The 24,164-nt window shown below is 52.8% G+C and overlaps 1 protein-coding gene across 1 annotated transcript; it reads right to left on the minus strand.

The window, feature by feature from the left end:
* Positions 1-8,481: 8,481 nt before the first annotated feature.
* Positions 8,482-11,876, minus strand: EVX1 (even-skipped homeobox 1). Its single transcript, XM_069588813.1, has 3 exons — positions 11,450-11,876; positions 9,607-9,854; positions 8,482-9,027 (listed from the first exon to the last, which is right to left on the minus strand). The coding sequence occupies exons 1-3, from the start codon at positions 11,874-11,876 to the stop codon at positions 8,482-8,484; spliced, it is 1,221 nt and encodes a 406-aa protein (XP_069444914.1).
* Between the last annotated feature and the right edge of the window lie 12,288 nt (positions 11,877-24,164).

Below are 24,164 nucleotides of genomic sequence, written 5' to 3' on the forward strand. Positions count from 1 at the left end.
GTTGGAGTGGAATCCTCCTCCAGCGGATCTTCCCAATCTTCCGTCACTACAGGTGGATTCTTTATTGGCTAAGCCACCAGGGAAGCCCAAGTACTCAATAAAGGTTAGGTATTCAACCTCGCAGCCTAGCACCACAAATCTGGTCACTGGACTTTCCAAGTGAAGGCAAAGGAATGTAGGAGCCACAGTTACTGCTGATTTGAAGGAAAACCTCAACCCAGGGTTTGCCCATCACCATCTTGAGCCCAGATACCCATCAGTCAGAAGCGTAAAGAGTCTCCACCCAGCAGCTGAGTTCCCTTTTGGTGGACTCAGAAAATGATATTTTGGAGAAATTAGTTAAGAGTGGAACTTTAACTTCTGAAACCACTGTTTACCTTTCATTAGCTGTCAGATATCAGGACCTTCTCTCTGCTCCCTTGAAAGTACTCTCCATCAAGGAACTGCTTCTGTGGTATTCATCCTCCCTGACTTTCCCACCATCTCAAAGACCTCTATTTCTGATTCCTTTTCCCTGCACTCTCCAATCTCTCTACCCTATGTTGCTGTTCAGTCGCTCAGTTATGTCTGACTCTTTGCAACACCATGGACTGCAGCACGCCAGGTTTCCCTGTCCTTTACCATCTCCTGGAGTCTGCTCAGACACATGTCCATTGAGTTGGTGATGCCATTCAACCATCTCATCCTCTGTAACCCCCTTCTCCTCCTGCCTTCAATCTTTCCCCAGCATCAGGGTTTTTCCCAATGAGTCAGCTCTTCACATCAGGTGGCCAAAGTATTGGAGCATCAGCTTCAGCATCGGTCCTTCCAACGAAGATTCAGGGTTGATTTCCTTTAGGATTGCCTGGTTTCATCTCCTTGCTGCCCAAGGGACTCACAAGAGTCTTCTCCAGTACTACAATTTGAAAGCATCAATTCTTTGGCACTCAGCCTTCTATATGGTCCAACTCTCATATTTGTACATGACCGCTGGGAAAACCATAGCTTTGACTATACAGACCTTTGTTGGCAAAGTGGTATCTCTGCTTTTTAATACATTGCCTAGGTTTGCGTAGCTTTCCTTCCAAGGAGAAAGTGTCTTAACTTCACGGCCGCAGTCACCATCTCCTGTGCCATACACATTCTATTCAGTTCTCCCTCTCTACTTCCTTCCCTCTTGTCTTCCTTCACAAGGTTATATTTGAGAATGACACACACAGGAGTATGCAATTTGATACTATGCTGTCACATTTAAAAATATACACTTCACAGTAATTGGCACATAGTAGGCTCTCAGGTATTTGCTGAATAAAATCCTCCTTGACTGAACCTTCCAAAGCAGAGTATCTGAGAAGGGGCTCAGCTCCCTATAACTCTGGTGAGAACTTGAGGAAAGAAAGATAAATGTTATACATCATCTATATCAAGCCCTACCTCCTGTTTATTTTATAAAATAGGAAACTAATGTAATATATACACACAGCTATTTAAAGGCAGAGTGCAAGCTAGAAGCCTCATCTTCTGCTTTCCAACCCAGTGCAACTCACTCTGGATTATGTGGATACAAATATCCCTTACTTCCCAGAGGTATGAGTTTGTAAGGCTTGGAAGGCAGCAGGTAGCCACCACTCCTCAAAATGGGCCCTGGATTCAGACTCAGGTCTCCATTTCTGATCTCCAGCAGATTCTCCCTGCGGGATTTGACATTCACACTTCATGGGGTGGGCTCCTAGATGGGATTTGCTCTTCAAGACTACAAGGGTTTGGGTCTGTGCTGACTTTATAGGGGAAAAGGGGTCCCCTGAAAAGGGGACCTAGACCCTCCCTCCTCCTCTACCCTTGGGCTTCTTGCAGGCGGTTCATGCCCACCTTCCTCCAGGTTCCAGCAAGCCCAGCCACTCTGGTGCAGGTCTCTGTGAGACTCTGCTCCCAGCGCCTTGATGAGGCAGGTTTAATCTTCCACCCAGATTATTTAACCTCCGCATCCTTGTTAACAAACAGCCATTATTAACGAGTTGAGAGACTACATGGGGTGGGCTTCTACAGACAATACGCAGCTCCCTTGGCTTTTCTGCGAACAAATTCATAATCCTCAGCGACTCAGCCGGAGCCCTCCTGCCAGGTCCGCGAGGGAGTCAGGAAACTGTAGAAATCGGGTGATCTGGGCCCTTATCCACGACCCCTGCGCCCGGAGGGTCTGGGAACTGCAAGATGGAGCTGTATCTCTCTCTTCCTCCCCAGCCTCCCTTCCTCGCTCGCTCTCCCAAGGGATTGCTGCAGTGCGTTATAAATTTTACCTTTCCAATGTGCAGGAGAGGCGAGAGGAGGCTGTGTCCCAGCTCCGGGCCAGCTTGTCCCTAAGGACACCAATTAAAGGCACTAATTGGACAGCAATACATCAAAGTCGCTCCCGGGAGTGGGTCCTCAGAGCGCCAGGAATCCATTAGTTGGGCTTTTGTTTCAAAACACAGAAATACAGAGGAATAAGAAATAAAATTAAAAACACAGATGGGAGTGGCGAGGGTGCTGTACCTCGAAGACTCCTCTCTGGGTTCACTGGGAGCCCCTCGCTCTCCCCTCCTACTCAAGGCTCGGTACATGAGCCCACCGCACATTTATCCCCAAAGAGCGCCGCCTGCAAAGGCTCGGTCTCCCCTGGGCCCGCAAACAGAGACCGTGTAGACGCGGCACACACCAACAGCCGGGCCTGGACCGATGCGAGGTGGGGGGAATAAACCCACCCTACCCCCGCGCACATTGTTCAGGTTCTCTGCCTAACCTGCCCCAGGAAGGGGAAGCGGACACCTCGGGGAGGCACATGTCACCCGGGAGTCGTTTCGGCCTCATGGGCTGCACTGGGGACGCGAGGCAGACAACGCAGGGGACAGCGTCCCTCGGGGGTTATTTCAAGATGTGGGGAGCGGCACTTCGACGGCGGAAGGAAGGAACTGGCTCTTTGCGGAGCTGGATGCCACTCGCAGGCCCGAGGCCATCGGGAGAAACGGGTCGGGGAGGGGCCCAGGCCTCGCAGGACCGGAGGAGACCCCTGGCCCTGGGACGGCGGGGCTACAGGCCGCGTGGAAATGGGACCCGAAGCCAAGGGTAGGAGGAGACCGAGTCCAGAAGTCCATCCCCCAAGTCCCCTGCCTGGGGAAGCCTCCAACCTCTGCGGCCGAGGCCAAAGCATGTCAGAGCTGGTGGGTGAATCCCGGGCGTGGCCAGGACCCGGCACAAAGGGCACCGCCTGCGGCTGGCGTCTGCGGGCGCGGCGCCTCCAGATGCCCAAGTAAGGCTGAGACGCGGCGAGCTTCTCCGCAGCTTCCCGCCAGACCTGAAGACCGGGACGAAGCTGGCCCCGGGTCGCCATGGCAGCCAAAGCGCCGGCTGGCGTGCCGGGAAGCCCGGGCCTCACCTGGGCGGCGGGAGGCCAGAGGCCGAGCCCTCGGCGCCCCTCATCCTGCGGAGGCCGCGCCCGCTAGTTTCCCTTGAGGAGCCAGATTGGAATGGCTGCTTTTGATCCCATTTGTTACTAACCCCGGCATTTGTTTTCCATTTTATAAACGCTTCCCTTTAAGTAATTGTCCCTGTTAACAGCGTATACCTTTCAGCAGCCCTCACTGCGCTATAAATAATCTCGATGAAGATGCAAGGATATGACTTTCACAAGATTGGACAATTGATTCAATCTGTGACCCGCGATCGCGAATAATATTGGAAGGCTATTTAAACAGATGAAGGCCTAAATTGTCTTGCTTGTATCTGAATTAATTTCTCATTCATCATCATTATGAAGTGATTGGTCTATTCAAGCTCTTCAGCCTGCTGGAACGGAGAGGGATTTAAATGAGATTGTAACACAATTTAAATGCTTGCCGACTTTAACGAGGCCAATTGAGCAGCTGCAATAAATACAAATATTTTTCTAAACAGCCTTGTTTTAAATAATTACTTAATGCTTTCATGTTATTTTTAAGTGGCAATCTTTCTCCTGCTCCTGCTCAGAATACCACACACTTATTTGCTGAGAAAGCGATTTTGGAAAGGACTTTGTGTTTCTATTTGCTTTGTAGACGGTAGCTTGCGTTTTGTAGTCGGCTTTTTCCCTCCTCAGGGTTAACATTTCGGGGTCCACAAATCGGCACAAATGGTGAGCTGGGCCTTGGTTTCACCCTAATGCACTGATGTGTCTGCCCCCACAGAGCCAGGGAGGAGCTGAGCTACAGAAGAATTTTTCCGTTTGGATCAAGTCACCTATCCAGACTTGTTTTAGCTGGGTCTTGCAAACGAATCCGTGCGAGTGCACTGACAAATGACACCCCAAAGGGTGGCATCATTTCTGACTTATCCTGATAACCATCATCATCTTGAACAAATCAGAATTCCAGCATACCTGAAAGGTGTCCCTTAGGAAGTTCAGTCTGCCAACAGTTTGGCTCCCGTGCAAGTCGACTGGAGTGAGTGGAGGCCGGCTGAGGATATCTTTGTTAGGGAACAGGCCCAGAAAGAGAACCGAGCCACAAGGATTGGGGTGGGGGCAGAGTAATTAGAAGAAAATCTCCATTTTGGGGCCCAAACTCCTTTTCCTGCCCCCACTCACTGACACTACTCCCTCTCTCACTCCGGGTGAGGGTGCTTAGAGAGGACGCTAGGAAGGAAAAGCTCTTTCCACTAGGAGAATGCCATCCGCTGGTCATCCTGACAACTGTCCGCCGTGACACCCACGCCCTTCGGCCGACATATGGCTGCGGGTGTTTCCTCGATTGGGGAATAATGGAAGCAACCGAGCGGGAAAAGCCCAGGGAACAAAAGAATCTTTTAAACTTTCAGGAACGTGCTAGGCTGGGGGTGGGGAGACACACGACTGGGGCGGGGACCTAAGCTCCCCTTAGCCACGACCGTCTAGGGCCATATCCCCTGGGAGGCCTGGGCTGAGAGGGCGCATCCTGAATCACCTCTCACTCTGCCTGGAATGGGAGCAGAGAGACTCGATGTGTGGAATGTGCAGCTGCGGGTTTCCCGGTTGGGAAAGCAGGGCCGACATAGTCACTAGAAAAAATCATTGGTGGGGCAGACAACACTGGGGGATGCAATCAAACTGCAGACCAAGGGGGGAGAAATGCAGACAAGGGTGGAGAAACCAAGTGATTTGCTATGTAACCGGGCAATTTAATGCCAGAGTTAGGGAGCTGGTGGCCGGAATCATTTCCTCTTCGGAGGCTCTGCCGAGCTCATCCTCTTTATCCTGTTGTTTAAAATGAGCATTATCCCAAACATATGCAATGCAATCAGTTTGGTCACACTTACAAGAACACGCTTTAATAAGGCAATCAATCACTCGCTAACTAGACGGGGACGGCCTGCGCTGAGCGCGCACTCGGGCCGCGGGGTGGCTATTCTTCCCGGGCCAAAAGGACCGCGGCTGAGCGCACGTCTGCGCTCCCAGGCCCCGCTGGGTCCCCGATTATGTTGAGGAGCCTAGGAAAAGTGTGAGTCGGATGTGAGATGTCAGACTTAACGAGGGTAACCGTGGACTCTGGGCCCCAAAGAGGCCTAAGGCATGGGAGGGGAAGCTAGAGGAGCTGGGTGCCTCTAGCTACGAGTCACTAATTCCTGTGTGAGGCCAGAGCCTCCGTTTTCCCACCTGCAAAATGGGACTGAGACGGAGGGAAACTAAGTAGAGACGGTCGGAAAATTGAAAAATGAAAACAATAATACCATGTCAGCCCTCTTGCGTGGACTGGCCTTCTCATTTTGCAGATGAAGAGAGGGAGGCTGCAGAGGACGCAGTGCCTTTAAGATCATCTCCACCCCAGCCCCCACTACAAGGACCACCACCTAATTGGGCCAGATGCTTCTTCCGATGCAGGTGGGAAAAGTCTATTTTTAGGTGCGGGGGGGTCTGCAAGGGAGTGTGAGTAGTGCGTGCCTAGCGCCAAACCGCAAACCTTGGCAAAAGGGAAATTTCATTATGAAGTAATGAGTAATTCCTCCTGGCAAGATGTATTGTTATATCTTCCACTTCAATTTGGAGGAAGAGAGGCTCAATTACCCAGAAAATACAGTCAATTAAAGGCTGCTGATTGGACACGAGGCCGGATCATCGATCTTGTACTTTCCAATATCGCTGCAGACACCTCATTTTCCCTCCCTATTAACTGAAAATACGCCTGGCATTACGGCAGCCCGCAGCCCATTTACCTGTCGCAAGCAATCTTGGCCCTACGCGAAGTAACCCAGAAATTTGCCGGGTTTGGCACCGGGAGCTTCCCAACTGCAGAGGGAGCTGCGCAGGGCTAGGGCGGCGGGATGAGTGGCAGATGGGATGCTGGAAACCTCAGTACAACGATTTGCTTGGGAGGGTGGGGAGTACTGTGTTGGACAGGGTTTGCTCTAAAGCCCCAGGAGGGATGAAGGCTGATTAAGGAGACCCCCGCCTGCCCATGGGTACACGGGCAGAGAACCCTTGAACCCATACAGTCCCGAGCTCCCAGCCTGCTGAGGACACCCATCTCCCTCCTGCTTGAGCACGACTTCAGAGGCAGCCACAGTGGCTCTCCTATAGGGACAGAGAATGACAATGATGTGACCACTCAGGATTGTCTGTCCTTTTGCCCTGATCAGCCCAGAATTCCATCCTTGGAGATGACTTCCAGTTTGAAAAGGATTCAAACCCTCTCTTCCCAACTCAGGAGTCCTCCCTCCTCTCCCTTTACCATAAGATGCAGACTTAGCTTGACCAACAAACCCAGCTCCACAGTGCTCCACCCCATTTGTCTCCACATTGGGTTGGGGTAGAGATAGGATTACAGAGACTGGAGTCCAGGATCCCCTTTCCTCAAAGCACTGGAGCAGATGGGAAGGACTCATAAGGATGAGTCCCCGATGGGCTCAGCGCTCTGCTGGACCAGTTGAGCCAAGTCTCCTAGTGTGCACAAAATTAAGGAAATATGCACCCCACAGCAGCTCCTCCTTCTCCACCTCTGTGAAATGTCCATTTAGAGACTGCCAATGCCAAATGGGGGCTTGGGAGACTGTCTGTGTGTCCCTCTTTTGACTCCTCCCCTATTCAAGGATATAGTTGAACTAGTAATTCAAAAGGAGTTAACAAACTGCCTGCTACCAAAAAATTTAAAATGCTAAAGTGAGAATCATATCCAGCTTTATTGCAATATGGTCAACAAATTCTAACAGCAAATTCTTTGGGCTTCAAAGGAAAACCAAATCAAACTCAGTCCCTACAGGAAGAACCACTCCCTCCCATTCAGAGTGAAACTTGCCTTTGTGGGGGTATAAGTTCTCCTATCCCTCAAAAACTGGCTGCAAGAATGACTACAGATGTGAGAATTTGGGAGTGGTTCCCAAACAAGCCCTGGAGGAGGGGAGAGACAAAGTCCCCAGAAGCAGAAGGCTCCCACTAGTATTCTGAAAGTCAAGCCCCTTGGCAGCTTGGGAGGCAGATGGGTGTGAAATGCCAAATGCAAAGAGAAGGGCCAGAAAGCTCCTAGTGAATGAAAGAAAAAGGCTGGAAATAGCCGCTAATTTGCCACCAGATATGGAGGGAGGGAGATGAGGTTCCTGCTCCCTAAGCTCTTCCCTGGGCGCCTTGTTAACAGCTCCGCTCTGGGCTCCATGGCCAGCCAGCGGCATGGTAATCATTATTATACATTCAACATTCAAAAACCCTCCTCACACACATCACTTGCTAATCAGGGTGTGTGCTGGGCCCAAGGAGAAGAGGATTGGGAGAAGTTGCCATGGGACCCAAGGGTATCTGCAGCTTCCCTGCCCATAGGACACAAAAAGTGAGGGTGGAGATGAAGTTACAAGTGGAGAAGAAGCCAGGAGAGGAAAGAGATCAGGTGCTGGTAGATGCCAGAATCAGAAAATATCCTGCAACTGAGGCTCCAGGGGGGCCAGAGAACCCCCTGCTTCTTTGGGAGGGTAGTAAATCATTTCCCTCTCTCCCCTAGATGGCTGGTGCATTGTCATCCACAAGCCCCTTGCCATGCCTTGGAAAAGCTGGCAAAGATTAATCTCTACCTGCTCTGCATACACAGCATTTTGTTCAGAGAGACAGCAATTTCCCTTTCCATCGCATGGGCTTGGCCTTTGCAAGGGGGAGGGGTCCAGGTGAGAAAAGGGTTGGGGGTTGGGGGCTAAGGGGCTTGATATTGGTTGCTGTTGCTGCTAAGTTTGTTAAGCTTTGGAGCCACGGCCTCAAGCCCAGATCAGGGCAGTGGGTCGGGTGAAGAATGCAAAGAGGGGCCGACCCAGAGGAAGGTCTTTCAGGCTCAGCCTCCCCAACCCCACTCCTGCTCCCCAAACGCGCCAGCCAGGACTCCTTCCCAGGCATTTCGATGCTCGACGCTCGAAACCAAGTCCCGCTGGTCCTCGGCGGCCCTATTCTTTCCCCTCGGTGCCCCTGGGGCGGGGAGGGATGCTGTCTGAGTCCCCGAGGGGTCCCCACGGGCGTCCTGGAGCCGGCTGCCCGCGGGCGGCCCCTTATCTGGTGAGGGGCACCTCCTCCCTCTGGTCCAGCGCCACCGAGGAGGCCTTGCTGAGCACCGACGGCGCGAAGGTGAGGAAGGAGTCCGAGCGGGAGGTGGAGGCACAGGTGAAGTCCGAGGCGGCGGCGGCGGCGGCGCGGGGCGCCAGCCCGTTGGCCGGGCCGCCGTGGCAGGCGAGGCAGGAGCAGGGGCCGCCGGCCGCGGTGCCCAGTCCGTGCGCCGGGCCCGGGTAGAGCGGCGGGTGGCGGAAGGCGCACAGCAGTTCGGGCCGCGGGTAGGGCTGCGAGAGCACGCGGAAGGTGTCGAGCGGGCGCAGCGGGCCGCTGAAAGGCGAGGCGGCGGCGGACGCGGCGGACGCGGCGCCCAGACCCACCGGCGAGTAGTAGGGCAAGGGCAGGTGCGACGGGAAGGGGTAGGGCAGGCCGCCCGCGGCCGCCGCGTGGCTCATCATGTACGTGTAGAAGGCGGGGTCGGCCGGGTGCGGCCACGTCATGGCTAGCCGCTGCCGCTTGTCCTTCATGCGCCTGTTCTGGAACCACACCTGGCGGGCGAGGAGGAGAGGAGCGGATTCGGCGGCCGCCCGGCCCGGTGCGCAGAACCCATAAGTCCCGTCCCACCGCGGGCGACGGTGCGGGTACCACAGGGAAGAGCCGAAGAGGAGCTCCTCTGGGGGCGGGCAGATCCCACCACCACCCCCTTGGATCTGGAATCCCTCCCATACAGGCTCTCTCCCTCCTCCCCTCAGCCCGCGCTGCCAGGACGCCCGAACGCAGTGTGGGTGGGAAAGTAGTGGGGCAACTAAGAACTCCACCGGTCTGAGGCAGCAGGCAGCGATCCCCTCAAAATACGTCCCATTCCTGAGGCTCTCCCTGGAAGCACTTCCTTGTCACCTGCCCAGGCACTTCATCCCCGCTGTTTATTTGGCCACGAAAGAGAGTCTCCCCTAGGGGCAAATCTGCGTGCACCTGGCTCCTGCACCAGGCTTAGACACTCCCAGCCTAGCTGCCCTGTAAAGAGACTCCAGGCCTTACTTCCTGGTTCATGATTTAGGAAGCGGGAAGGTGGTATTTACTTCCTCCTGACGGAGTGCACCCCTCCGCCTCCTCCCTGTGGCTCATACCTTGATTGTGGTTTCCGGCAGGTTTAGGGCAGCCGCCAGCTCACATCTCCGAGGCCTGGATACGTAGTTCTCCCTGTAGAATTCCTTCTCCAGTCGTGCAATCTGCTCCCGGGTGAAGGCAGTACGGTACCGTCGCATCTGGTCACTAGCACTGCAGGCCAGGGTGCCCTGGGAGCCACCGCTGCCATTGCTTTTGGGGGTCTCGCTGCTGCCATTGGGACTGCTGGCCAGTGCCTCAGAGCCAGGCCCTGTTCAGGGAGCCAGAGTATAGGCACACACAGAACACACAACAGATACAGATGCTGTTGATGTGGGGCTGTAGGTCCTGGTTGATGTGTGTGGAGGGGGTGATGGAAAGGGACTTCCCTCCTCTTCTCAGTAGCCTCAGACTCTACCTCTGCTTGGGTGGCAGGGACTTTGAGAACCCAGGAATGGAGGGCAGAGGCTCACCATTCAGATGAGTACATAGCAGCCATTAGGCCTGGCCGGGCTGCTGTGTTAGGCCTGCTGGGTGCAAAAGCCCCAGGCGCCCTGGCCACCTGCCTAGGGGCACAGGATAGATGCAGCCACTCTGAACTTTCTGCCCACGGCTGACAGGAGTGGGCAAGGATATGCATATCTGACGGTCAAGTGAGTTGAGATGCCCCTTTGTGCTGGAGTGTTGTGAACTTGGGTCCTGGTGCATTGTTGGGTGTTGGGCAGGGACTGAGTTTCCTTGCTTTGTGTGCCAGATGGCTGGTGCAGGTGTGGGAATGTACACTAGGCTGCGTGTGCTGTGGGAATGACCCAGGAGTGTGTGTATGAGTGTCCTGTTGCCTGACTATATATGAATGGAGTATGGGTTACTCTGAGGGTATGCTGTGGTTAGTCTGGATTGAGTGGGTTAGATGGCAATGGGTGGATGTGGGTTCTCAGCAAGGTGTTGGCTGCCAAGGAGAGGGGGTGGGTTTTCTTCCACACCAGGGTCTTCTCACCCATCCGCACAGCTTTGTGGAGGAGTGTCTGCTGGTGGGCTCTTCCTCCTAGCTTTCCACCCCTCTCAGGGAGTCTCCCTTCCTGATCATTCACCCCACCTCCTCACTAGCCCCTGGTCAGGGAGGGGTTCTCCAGTTACAACAGTGACACACAACCCACCCCCCACACACACACACAATTTGAGCTGAAACCCAGGGAAGGGTGGGGCTCCTGCCCCCTGCCGCTCTTTTCCTTTGGGTGGAGGAGTGGGACTAGGAAGGAAAGGTGAATGGGGGGAGGGCCAGAGCACTGCCTTTTCAAATGCAGCCGGAGACCAAAGGCAATTAGACCATTGGGACCATTTCCGACCTGGCGCCACCGAGCCCGGGAAGTGACAAGGTAATTTGGACCTCTGACCGACGTGCAAACTGATCGGAGGGCCGCAGGAGCCGGTCGGCCCTAGTCGGTCCCTATTTTACGGTCCTTTATGGACTCCGCTTCCGCGCCTGGATGCGCCCTACACCCTGCTAGCCACAAACTGCCTGGACCCTCGTTTGATCTCGCCCACGCCGGGAGAAAGTGTCTTCCCCGCGCAGCTGAAGCAGTGCCACAAAGCTCTGGGGGGTTGGGGTGTACTCTGAATCCCCCTCAAGCCCAGGGCTTGCGTCTCCTTCCTTCCCCCAAAGCACAGCTGTCACCCTCAGTCCCGCCAATGCCAGAGCAGAGAAGGAGACCCCCGCCAGGGCGCAGATAGCGGGGGATGAGTTGTTCAGGTGGGTTCCCCCAGCCACCCCGCCCTGGGGTGAAGGAGTGTCTTCCTCTCCTCTAGAGCTGAAGTGGAAGGTGGGCGCGGTGGGAGGCCGGGGGAGAGAAGGGGCGCGGTGGCTACCTTTGCTGTGCTGGTATTCGGCGTTCCCCGTGGCGCAGTCCGGGGTGCAGCTCACCTCGATTTCTTCATAGAAATCCGACTCGGTGTCTGAGCTGCTGGGTTGCCCCTGGCCAGAGAGACTGTCGGCGGAGGCAGCCGGAGGTCCGGGGCCGAGCACCGCGGCCCCGGCTGCCCGCGACTCGGCGCCCGGCCCCGCAGCGCTGCCTGCTAGTCCGTCGACCGGCTCCTCCTCCAGGCCTCCCCCGCCGCGCTCCCGGGCGGCCGGAGGACCGGCCCGGGGGCTCAGGCAACCACGGGGCACCATCTTCTCGGGCGGTTCGGGCAGCGGGCTGCCCACGGCTTCGGACAAATTGGAGACCCTCTTGCCAACCAGAGTGCCAAGCTGACCCCCATCCAGAAACATAACCATGTCCTTTCGGCTCTCCATCCCGGACTCTCCGAGGGGGGAGGGGGAAAGCCCCAAGTGAGCTCCTAGCCCCCCGGCTCCCTGGGTCCCCAGCGGTCCGACAGATCTTGGCTGCGGGAGGGAGAAAGAGGCCAGGCGACTGGGCGGGCGCGGAGCGGCCGAAACGCGGTGTCGACGGTGACGGCGGCGGTGGCGGTGGGGAGCTGGGGTCACCTTGTGATGCGTGCGCTCCTCTGTGCCGCACCGCCTCTGGGAGGAAGCCCCATTGCCCTCTTCTTTCTAAGCTGTCATCCTCCTGCTGCAGTCGTCATTACAGTACCGCTGGTGACGCCACTCGGTGAGCGCAAGTGGATAAATAGAAACGTCTGCCACAGCGAAGATGAAAGGAGACCCGCAGCTAATGGCTCGGCAGTGATGCGCCAGGTGTGGGCCTCGCTCGAATAGGGAGGAGAGTGTGAAAACAGAGAGACACACACACTGAGAGAGGGAGACACCCAGGCACAGGGGATGCAAATGGAATTCCGCAGGAAGAAAAGGGAGCTTAACGCGGCGAGTTCCGCAGGGGTTGCGGGACTCCGTAATTGAATACGCTTTTGATATATATAAATTTTTTTTGTTTGCGCTTTTGTTTTCTTAACTTGGTGCCTTGTTCTAACACTGATGAGAGAATCCATAACTGCATTTTAGAACTGTGAAGGCCGATTCACAAGCCTCGCTTCTCTTATTATTGCAACTGTCCCTGGTGAGCTAACCGCGCCGCGGCTCCTAAGTCTTTTTTTTTTTTTTTTCATTAACAAGCTACCGAAAAGCATATTCCCTCCCCCGCAAGCTGTCTGGACAGCTTGAGCCTGGGGTCTGCTTTCCTCCCTCCTCCTCCTAGCCCCTACCCCCAGCTATTTCCTTCCTCCTAGGAACCAAAAGAGAACTTTGCCATTTTTCTTCCCCAAGGGGCAAGAGATAAATGTCTTAATATTTTTCTTTAAAGACGGCTTTGGCTGCTGACTCCAAATGTTCGCTTTTTTTTTTTTTTTCCATCGCCCCTCTCCCCATCTAGGTGACCATAAGCTTTCCACAGCCGGGCTTGACCTCCAGATGGCTATTCAAGGAAGAAATCTCCCATTTGCTGGGGCCTCGCCTGCACTTCAGGTATGTAGAGTGGGGGAGAGGTTCTAAGGGTGGCCTTGTTTCTTTTCTTGCCCGTATTTTAATGTATTCATTCAGAGTCAACGAATTCCCCCGAAACAGGTTTTTTTGGGAGTTAAGAAGCTCTGGCAAATGGGGCTCCCACAGAGGCAGCGGCAAAGGCTCCTAGCTGGGAGAAGGTGCTGTTCTTACCCGGAGATTTGGCTCAGGGATCAAGAAAGACCAGCATGCGGCATTGGGGTTCATTGAGGGTTGTCTAAAGGGGTTCTCCTTAGTGCCCTACCCCAGGGTTTTGGTCCCCTGCTCCAAAAGTGGGTGGCATTGGGATTGAAGAGAGAGAAGGCATCGAAAATGCCATGAAAGTACAAGTGACTGGAGTTCTCATCAATCGTAGAAGACAGAGGGGGACCTCCAGGGCAGGGCTGGGGGTGTGTGAGTAGTGCCGAATGTCTTTGGGAATAGCCACAGGCTCCCTCTCAGGTCTGCTTCCAGGGGAGGTGGAACCCATTAAGAAACTGCCCCCTTGCCAGTTTTGAATGTGTTGGGGCTAGGTAGGCAGGCTGGGTCTCTCTTCATTTTGCTGAGGCTAGAAGGCAGGCCCCTTCTTTGCTCTGCAACCGCTCCCACTAGACTTTCTCTGCCCCTTTCTAGGAGTTTCTAGCACTAAGCTGACGGCTGCAAAAGACTGCTTTGCCCCTCCTCCTTCTGTACGTTCCAAGACAAAGCCCCAACTTCTGAAATTCTAAAGAAAAGTCCGTCTATCACTAAGTATTTTTAACTTTATCTTTTTTTCTCTCTTCCTCCTTTTTTTCTCAACTCTTCTCCCTCTTTCCCCCTGCCTCAATCTTCCTATCTGTGGGCTTCCAGAGGTGATGAAGGAAACGAGCAAAGACAGAAGCTCCCTTCTCAAGTTCTGCCTTCCACATGCCCCCCCCACACACACACTTGATAAGAAACCTCCCCTTGGGGTTGAGTGTGCAGGGGGAACTGGAAGGGAAGGTTCACATAAACATTTCCAATGCCCAGGACTCCCAAAATCACCAGGAGCTGAGCACTGCCGGCGCCAAAGTCCTGGAGAATATTTCAAAGTTGAGAAGAATGATCTGGGTCAGAGTCGAGAGCCTTTTGCCCTGGCAGAGAGTTGTCCTAGGATTTCGTGGTGCCCTGTCCTCTCTAGCTAGCTGGTAGGCAGAGCCTGAGGGAACACCTGGCTTGCTCCTTCCTTCCTGTCAAAGCAGAGCCACCAGCGTCTGCGTTAGATCTGCCACTATCCTTCACCTTCTTCTGGGCCCTTCCAGCCCTGGGCCTGGAGCGCTCCCCGCCTCCCCTTCCTCTCTCCTCCGCAGCCCTCGGCCAACTCACAGCAGCCCCCCCCCTGCGCTCACCTCGGCGAGGCCGGGTCCTCAGAGGGACTCCTGGCCGCCCGCCCCGCCCCCAGCTTTGCATTCAATGGGAGTGCTCTGCGTTTGATCCTCTTTTCCTCCGGGTTTTCCTTGTGAGATGAAAGCGGAGTAGGATTGAGAGATCTAGAGGTGCCACTTGCGTCTCTTTCCTGGGCCCGGCCCGTCCGAGCCGGACTTCCCCTGGCGTCCCGGGAGGAAGGAGGCTCGAGCCCCGGGCTCAGCCTCTCCCGGAGGGGGCTGCCTCTTCTGGGCTTCGGATCTGAAGCTTCAGGGACGCCTTCATCCCTCTCCTGACTCCTGCCTCCACTGTTTGAAAATGTGTCAATTTTCCCTATCTGATTTAGGCGCCTAACGTACCTCGGTGGCAGGAGAAATTTTTTTCTCCTTTTTAAGCCAAATATCACTTCTTCCAAAAGCATCTTTCATTAATATCAGATGAAGAGAGGTCTAATTTTTAACAGGAAGAAGAAGAAAACAGGAGGCTAGATAAGAGCACTGTTTCTAGTTGGGGTTTTCTGAGGGGGGGGTGTTGGGAGGGAGTGTTTGTTTTTGGCTTACGGGGAGGCACTTTAATAGCGTGGTTATCACTGTATCATGGAGGTTATTCCCTATGCTGCCGAAGAAAGGTAAATTCACAGAGGGAGTAAAACTCATGCGTCGCGAGGCCTGGGCGACCCCATAAAAGAGGGGGTGATAGCAGCCTAAGTGGAGTCCAGCCCGGGCCCCCACCGCTTCTCACCTCCCGCGGTGGGAGGGACAACCCCCTCCTGTCTGCGGGCCTGCTGTCCCCTCCCCCGCTGGGGCGGGGGTTTAGGTCCAGCCGGCTCCTCTGGGATTGAAATTCTCCGAACTTCAAAAGCTCGCGGCCCCGCTTCCGCCGGGCTGGGCTGGGCTGGGCAGGGGGTGGGTGGGAACCCCGGGGAGGCGACGCGGAGATAAGATGCGCGGGTTGTGTTAAATGGAATCGGAAGCTGGGCCAGGGCCACCAGACGCCCCGATCCGCAGGAGCCTCTTCGTTTCCCGAGAAACCCCGGCTCCGGAGAGCTGAGGCAAGGGGGTAGGGAACGCCTCAGTGGCCAGCAGACCCTCTCGGAGCGATAGTCTGAGGCCCTGAGTACCTTATCCAGCTGGATGCTGGGCCTCCTGGCAGCAGGCGCGCGTTCCGGCCGAAAGGAAGGGACGGGGAGACGTGGGAAAAGGAATAGGGTTCGGGAGCTGATTTGGCTACCTCGGTGTGGGCAAAATTTTAATCAAGAAAATATTTTTGCTTCTCACTTTGGTGAAATGTCATAGCAAAGGGAGCTTCCCTTTAAACAGTCGGCGTCGCCGGGCTCCCGCAGCAGTGATCTGGGGCCCTCGGTCACCTTCCAAGCCGGCTGTGGCCATCGAAGTTTCCCCGCGCCGTGGAGTCTCCACTGCGGTAATAGCGGGAGGTGAGGAGACTTCTGGCGGTCGGTCCCCATCTCCTCCCTGGCAGCTGCCGGACCCAGAGCACAGAGGCACTGCAAGGTGTGTTCCTCAGGGAGCAAGGTCAACTGGATCTCAGAAGCCCAGCGGTCGGCCTTTCTGGGGAGTGAGGAGGCAGATCATGCCCTGCCCACTTCCCCCCCCACCCCACCATTGCCCACCCTGCAGAGGGGGCTGGTGGTCGTGAGCCAGCAATGGGCGCCACAAAACAGTTTTTCCTTCAGGCAGGCAGAACCTGCGGGTTCTGGAACTCTGAGCAAGCACCCCCTTCTCTCTGTACTCCTGGAGCCAACGGCCAGGCACCCGGGACAGGAAACTGGATGTTTTCAGATATTTTCGCCTGGCCCATGACACCTGCTCCTCATGTTCTTGGAGCCAACCAGTTCCGCAGTCACTCTTGCTTCCACACCTGTCAACCCTTGGCTCCTATAGGCTTGAGCCCAGTGGCATCCAAGCTCTGGACAGCCTACAACCTATACCCACCACCTAACCATCCAGGAGCTGGAGGACCTTCCCAAGCCCAAGGCTTGCTTCTTGAAGCTACCAGCTGGAAGGGCCCATGTTTTTTGTCACAGTTCTCCAACACCCAAGCACCCAAAGGCCCCCTCCCCTATCCTAGCAGAGACGGTATGGGGTGGGGGGTTGTTTCACCATTACTGTCCTGAAATTTGCTTTCATTACAAAGTGCCTTGATGCCCATTTCTCCTTGACTCTTATACCTTTAAAAGCAAGCAGCAGTGCCTTTTCTCCCACACAGATAGGGTGACCAGTGGTCTTGACTCATGGCCAGGACCTGGCTGAACACTGGGCCCTGGACTAGTGCTCCTTCCAAGTCCTTGTCCCTCCCTTGTCCCTTATCCCCAAGCAGGGATAACTTAACATCTGACAGTGCCTTAACACTCCATAAGGCAGCCTCCAGAACCTCCCACCCTTTTCTGGGGTCAAGCTGGGTTTAGAGGCCTCACAGAGAGGTTATCCACCACCTGCCCTCAGAATCAGGAGGCTCAAAGACCCACATATCTAAACTGTCCTTATCCTGCTTCTCCATAATTTTCCAGGAGGGCAAAGAGAAACTGCATGTGGAAGTCTAGAAATCCCACATGATAAAAGCAGTCACTGTTGTAGCATTTCACCTGTATTAGCTCTTTTCATCGTCACAACAAAATTAAGGAAGATCTTGTGAATCACTCCTACTTTCTGAAGCACAGAGAGGAGGCTCATATATAAATGACTCATCTCCCATCCCTCTAACTTCAGGACCACACTCACAAAAACTGGAGCTATTAGAAAGTGCCAGGCATCATATTCTGAGCTTTTCCTTCCAAAACCTCCACTTGTGGACTTTTGCCAAGATGAATTCACAGGGGCTAGGAAAAATGTGTGTTGGGGTACGGGAGGTGGGGGAGCAGGGAGAGGTGTAGGCAACTAACATCTAACCACTCATCTTAGGCATGAAGAAGAAAAGTAAGGAACAAAATGGCCCAAAGTCATCTGGAAACTTGTTCTAGAGAAGGGCTCTTCTTTTAAGAAAAGAAGAAAAAAGAGGAAATTCCTTTCTTCTTTTAAGATAGGAATCAGAGGCTGAGTGGGGATTATGCATGACCTACAGAGACGCTGGAGCCACCCTTCATGGTATGGGGTAAGAGAGACTAACTGCAGGTGGGAAGAGTCTTCAGGGCCTGAATTCCAACTAAGAATGTAATTGCAGCAGGTGATTCTGGAGACCCTGAGAGACAAAGTCTGGTTTCTCTGACCATCACAATCCACTGAGGCCCTGACCAACTATCTGAAAAGGAGCAAAACTCATCAGGCTTACCCAGCCAGTTTTAACATCTAGGGCATTATGGCCTCCACGTATCTGGCAAAACTCTCTCCAGAAAAATGCAGAGACACTGAAGTTAGCCTTCAGTTTCCCATGCCCTCTACAACCCAAATAGAGCCACCAAACTTCACACACAATTGCCTAATCCTCTGATAAGGAGGTATGGCTTTACCAGATGTTTTCCCTTAAATGGCAGCTACTTCTGTCAAACTGTCTTCCAGCATTGATTGTCCCAAGGGCCAAAACCTTAGGGACTGGCTCAGTCTGCCCACACATCCTCCAGGCTCTGCACAGGCCTCCATTCAGACCTGGGAGGTGGCATCTGGGTGGAGAGAATGGTGGGTCTATTGCTTCTGGGCAGGACTTCATTTGGGCTGACCTTCCCTTGGGATAAGGGTGAGCCACAATGCAAGGAACTGGATGGTTATTATGGAGTCCATTATGGGTTGCTTTCCCTCCTGGGGAGGAGGACAGAGGGGATAGTAGTCCTTCAGTTTTGTTTTTAATAAATTTTGACTGGGCACAAACTGTTTCCAAACTTTCTGGACTGTCCAAAGGCCAGAAGAGCCTGACAGCTCCCCTCCTCCCCGCAGTGGAACATACCCACCCCTCACCCTGGTGCTGGTAGAGGGAGCCCGCCTACTGAGGCACCCATCTGGGTGGTCCAGCCGGAGGACCCCTATCTTGGTGGCGTCATTACCCAGTGGGATCTATCTTCTACGATCTAACTAGCCTTGAATGCCCTAAACGCTCTCTCCCGTTGCGGGTCTCCCTGAGTCTCCGTTTCTGTATGCTCACTGACCGCCTGTCTCTCCCGGTTCCCGGGACAAGGAGGAGGCCGCAAACCCTTCCTCTCCTTCTTCTCGGCTTCTCCAGGCCAGGAGACGCGGTGGCGCCAGAATGCGAACAGAGGAGCCGGTCTCCCGGGTGAGGGGTGGGGAGCCGCCGGCACGCGAGGAAGTCCAACCAGTTGGGTCAGCTAAGCCGCTCCCTCCGAAATGGAAAAACCTTTGTGTGAGAAGTTACGGGGACTGAGTTTTATAGCCCCTTCCTCCAACTGAGCTTTAGAGAGTCCCGATGGGGTACAGTTCCTCCGGATGTGCAGAGGGAAAACTGAATCTCAGAGAGGTTGAGTAACTAGCCCAGGATTACTCAGCTGGGAAGTGGCCGGAGTTGGGATTTTAACCCAAGTCGTCCAGCCTTCAAACGTCAGATTCTGTTTGTGAGGTTAACACTGAGCCCCCAGGGCCGAGGACTACGTCCCCTGACACCGCAGATAAATCACTGCAGTGCCTCGGGAAAGACTGAAAGACCCGGCAGCGGGCATCCTCCTCAGGCTGGATGAACGGATGTTGCATCCGCCACTGCAGAGGGTGAGCAAGGAGCTTGAGCCAGCTTCAGCTGTTACCGTAAGTCTCAGAGGAGCGGCGCATAGTGAAAAGGTTGGCTAAGAACCCGAAGGCCCGGAGGGCGCCGCGACGTGGAGGTACTGTATGTTCCCGGCTCAGAAACCTTTTAGCGAGCCAGTGAGGGTACCCACTTCCCCTCAGCGCTGAGTTTCGTAGGTGGGGTACAGGCTAACAAGGGTTTGTTGTAGTGGAGGAAGAGCAGGAGGAATGTCGCCGCGGAGAACAAGGTGTCAAAGGCCCCGCATAGGAGTGCCCGCGCAGTCTGGGCCCAGGCCTGGAATCTCAGTCCTTTCCTTTCCCCCGCAGGGCCGTGCGAAGTGTGGCCCGCAGCCCTTTGAACGTCCCTGTCCGGCCGGAGAGCCGGTCAACCGCCCCGTCCTGTCCCCTTGACCCTTCTTATTCTGCGCCCTCTTCGCTCCCTCCCCTGGCCGCCGCGGTGACAAAGCGCAGCTCCTGAACTGCTGTCTTGGTGCGCCCCCCACTGCCGACCGCCAGAGGAGGAAGTCGCGACTCGTTTCAGCATCTCCGCTGGCTCCGATCCCGGGACTCTGCGGGGGGCGGCAGCCCAAATCCCATCCCTGAAGCCCACCTTCGCTCGGTAGGTCTCCCCTCGCCCTGAGCGCCCACTTTCCGAACTGGACCCCAGGAAGAATGGGTGGCAGGACGCGGCCCCTTAGTCTTATCTTCTAGGGACCGGTTATTACCTGTGAGAGGCTGGAAAAAGCAAACAGCTCTGAGATGCTACCCTCCCCACTCCTTTGAGAGCCAGCAGAGAACATTTCCTCTCAACCGGTCGAAGCTTACCTAAAGGAGGGTCACGCAGGTGAGGGTGTCTTATCGATTCCCCTGGTCAGCCAGTATGAGCAAATCACAGCCCCAAAACAAGAATCCACCCAATTTGTTGTGGTGCAGGAAGCACAGGAACAGAAAGCCCAGGGGGTCCCCTTGGACACCCCTGTCTCCGCAGGCCACAAGGGGTTCTTTGAACCTCACTTAGTTCTGAGCAGTAAGTCTCCTGGCAGCAAGTCTTTTCAGATTCCCTTCAAGGTGCTTCTCGAAGTGTGCTCCCTGCATCACCTAGGAACTAGTTAGAAGTGTAAATTCTCCGTCCCACTCCAGAAACTGAACCAGAAACTCTGGTGGGGGTGGGTGGGCAGCAATCTGCATTTTGACAAGCCCTCCAAGTGGTTTTGGTTCACACTCCAGTTTAAGAACTGCTGCCCTATGGATTCCATTGCCCTGGTTTCTAAGTTCCCATGATTCTTCACTCTGCCTGGAACAGCTTTTTTTAAGTTGACTTGTTTTTCAACCTCTGGTGCAGAGCTTTATGCCTCATTTACCCATGTTTATTCACCCTTGTTCTTTACACGTTATCACCTCCATGTGTCTCTTTGTGCACTAACTTACTACCTAACGACATCATTACTTAATTTAGCTCCTCACTCATCTCATTCATCTATTGCCTAAGGACATTCCTTACTCACTGGTGTATTAGAAGCTACCCTGGAAGTACAATAGCTGGAGCAGAGTGGAAATCTTGCCCTACCCAGACATTTCCTTCACAGAAAGGAATCAGAGGCCTTGCGATGTGATTGGTTTGCTGGCTTTAGAGTGAAGAAGAGTAGATCTTCCATGGGTATCCCCTATCCTGCTAGAGAACAGATAGAATGCAAAGGAAGGTCACGGGAGTAACTGGGGACAAGAAAAGGTGTGAGGCATAGCCATAGGTTTTCTATGGGTCCCCCAGGGACTATGGACAGGGACTCAGTGGGGTTTGCCAGCACCTCCTGTCTTGATGTAAACAAGTATTTTTCTTTCCAGATTTCTCAGGATGGTGATTTAGGCAGCTGTGGTAGCTGGGTAAAAGCAAGCAGCTTTAGTAGGAATCAAAAGGCCTAGCCATCTAACTATAGATACAAACATTTGTTCATTCAGATTTTTCTCAGTTCAGTCAAGTTCAGTCGCTCAGTCATGTCCAACTCTGCGACCCCATGAATCGCAGCACACCAGGCCTCCCTGTCCATCACCAACTCCCGGAGTTCACTCAGACTCACGTCCATCGAGTCAGTGATGCCATCCAGCCATCTCATCCTCTGTCGTCCCCTTCTCCTCCTGCCCCCAGTCCCTCCCAGCATCAGTCTTTTCCAATGAGTCAGCTCTTCACATGAGGTGGCCAAAGTACTGGAGTTTCAGCTTCAGCATCATTCCCTCTAGTATCAGATATACTCTGGGATGTTATTTGATAAATTAAATATACAGCTATGTTATAAATTAAGCATCATGAGGCCAGAGTGCCACCAAGAATAAAGATAGCCATAAATATCTTTGTTTACTGGCTACTACGTAAATGCTTTACATGTATTATATTGTTTAGTCCTCATGACTCCATGAGGTAAGATAGAGAAATCAAGTTTCTCTTGGGGTTAAGAAGGGTTAAATGCTTACTCAAAATCACACATCCTGTTAGTCACAGAGGTGAGATCTAAATCCAACAGTGTGATGCTAGAGGCCAGTCTCCTATCATGGGATCCAACCCCTGCCTGTGGAAGCCAACAGATCATGCCCTAGGATCTAAACGGATTGATTTAATTTCCAAAGAAGACTAAACTAGTTGGATGCCTGTGAAGAATACTGCAACTTCACCAGGCATTACTACTTCTAATATTAATAACAAGTAACAAGTGGTTGGCCTTTTCTTATTTAGGTAACATTTTTACACCCACAGTCCCATTTGAGAATAATTCTGTATAATAGGAAGAACAGCTATTACTATAATTCCTATCTTACAGATGAGGAAACTGAGACCCATGGAAGTTAAGTGCCTCCCCTCCAATCACTCAGTTAATGAATGGCAAAGCAAGGAATACGGTTGCTCCTTTTGACTTCTTTGGTTTTGCTTCTTATTTTTTTTCTTTCATTCTCACTTTAGACACACATACATGTATCATCATATTAATCCTTGACACTTACCTATTCGTTTAGGTTGCTTTGAAAGACTTCTCTGTCCAGCATTTTGTTTGCTCCTCCCCAGCTCTCTAATGACATCAAAGAGGCCAGAGTTGTTCTTTTCAGTTTCCAGTTGAAGAAGCAAAGATCCAGAGAGTTCAGAGGACTTGACCAAGGTCACAGAGCCTCAATAAGCAAGTGAAGTCTCAGGCACTTCATAGACAAGCATATCAATTTTGCAGAGAATTCTACAGAATGAATGAATTAGTCTTAGTCCCTGCTCATCCTTAAAGCCTGGCAATACAGACACTCAAAAGAAAGCCAGACAATTGTAAAGTACTACTGACAATTTATAAGTATTCAAAATATAATGTGCTGTTAGTGCATGTTTTTGTTATAATGGATTTAAAGTTATTTCATAACTTCCATTATTGGCATTATGTCAACTTTGGAATGTTTTCCTAATTATTCTGGAGTCAGCCTTACTGTTCTTGGAAAGAATTAGAAGAGGAAAGAAAGGTCAGTTTTAAAAATAGGCATGGAAAGGGCCAAAGAAACCCATACCCAGGATGTGACTCTGCCCTGGTCTTAGGCCTGAGGCAGGGGTTTACACTTTCCTAAGTGCCAACACTCAGACTATACCTTTAATCCTGAATATGGCCCATCCACAATTGAAGAGCCAGACTACCTCCAAAAACTGACCAGTTTTCCTTTTATTAGAATCTTCCTTTCATCACAATCCTAATCTTTTCCCAATACAATGCAAAGAACAAAAGCCTATGTGCTTGGGCTCTAAGCTAAGGACATGATGCATGCTCTCATCCAAGCCTCACAACAAGTCTCAGAGGAACATGTAAGTCTACCCATTTTACAGAAGAGGAAACTGAGGCATAAAGAGGTTAAGCAACTGACCTGAGGTGGCACAGACAGCAAAAGGAGAGCCAGGGAGGAAACCCAGATTTGCAAATACCAAATTTTATTTCCAGTAGCTATAAATTCACTCTGACTATGGATGTAGATTTTGAGGTCTGATCCAGCAGGAGAGGAACAAGAAGGAGTGTAGTGAGGCCTGAATTTTGAGTCCAGGAGGAAGAGAGACAGATCCCAGAGACCTTTGGGAAGATAGAATCAGTAGGGGAGGAGTGCTCTCAAACTCACCCAGCCAAGACTTCTGGTGCTGCAAAGACACTTAGTTTCAAGGTAAGAGCATGCACTTGGAGCCAGATGAATCTGAGCTTGAACCTCAGTTCTGGCACTTATTCCAATGGCCCTGTGCAGACCAACGCTGCAGGACATTAGATCTAAGGGATGACATGAGGTCTGCCTCGTGAGCTCTCCTGAAGATTTAATGAGATGCCAAGTGGAAAGGGCCTAGCACAGTGTCCGGCCTATGGTGGATACTCACTTCAGTGTTGCTGTGCTGTATGCTTAGTCACTCAGTCATATCAGACTCTTTATAACTGCATGGACTGTAGCCCGACAGGCTCCTCTGTCCATGGGGATTCTTAAGGCAAGAATACTGGAGTGGGTTGCTATGCCCTCTTCCAGGGGATCTTCCCAACCCAGGGATCGAACCCAGGTCTCCCGCATTGCAGGCAGATTCCTTACCAGCTGAGCTACCAGAGAAGTGCCCATATTTCACCCTATGTTTCTGATTCTCCTTACTCAACATTATACTCTTGGTGAGTGAAAACCAGCAGTGAATGTGAAGTAAAGGGGAATGGTGCCCAGAGAACCACTATATGATATGCCCTTCTCCTCGCATGATGGCTAACATTTCCCAGAAAAAATTACACAGCCAAACTAAGGTGCATTCATGCACTTGTTGGAGTTCAAGCAAATATGGAGATGGTAAATGTATAACTGAAGTAAAGAAACTGTCTGGTTGTTACCATGTTTGCGGTAACATCATAGATGGCATCCAGGTTCCTGAGTGCTTTCTATAACTCCATTCACTGGGAACTTGGATAGGGAGAAGAAAAATCAAGACATGCCTAGTGTGATGATGGAATTTCCCATTTATGGTAGTTTAAAGGTATAGGCAGATAATACATAAATAATAGTAGGGAACCACTATTGTCCTCTTAACTATAGTGGTAATTTAGCCTAAAACTTAAGT

Source organism: Ovis canadensis, chromosome 4 (genome assembly GCF_042477335.2).
Source record: "Ovis canadensis isolate MfBH-ARS-UI-01 breed Bighorn chromosome 4, ARS-UI_OviCan_v2, whole genome shotgun sequence".
In the NCBI taxonomy this organism is placed as follows: Eukaryota; Metazoa; Chordata; class Mammalia; order Artiodactyla; family Bovidae; genus Ovis; species Ovis canadensis.

Excerpts from the sequence above, each read along its gene's own strand:
- EVX1 (XM_069588813.1), bottom strand. The coding sequence starts at position 11,876 with ATGGAGAGCCGAAAGGACATGGTTATGTTTCTGGATGGGGGTCAGCTT. Across the intron at positions 9,855-11,449 it reads CGAATACCAGCACAGCAAAG|GGCCTGGCTCTGAGGCACTG; the intron begins GTAGCCACCGCG and ends CTCCCTGAACAG. Across the intron at positions 9,028-9,606 it reads TGCCGGAAACCACAATCAAG|GTGTGGTTCCAGAACAGGCG; the intron begins GTATGAGCCACA and ends CTCGCCCGCCAG.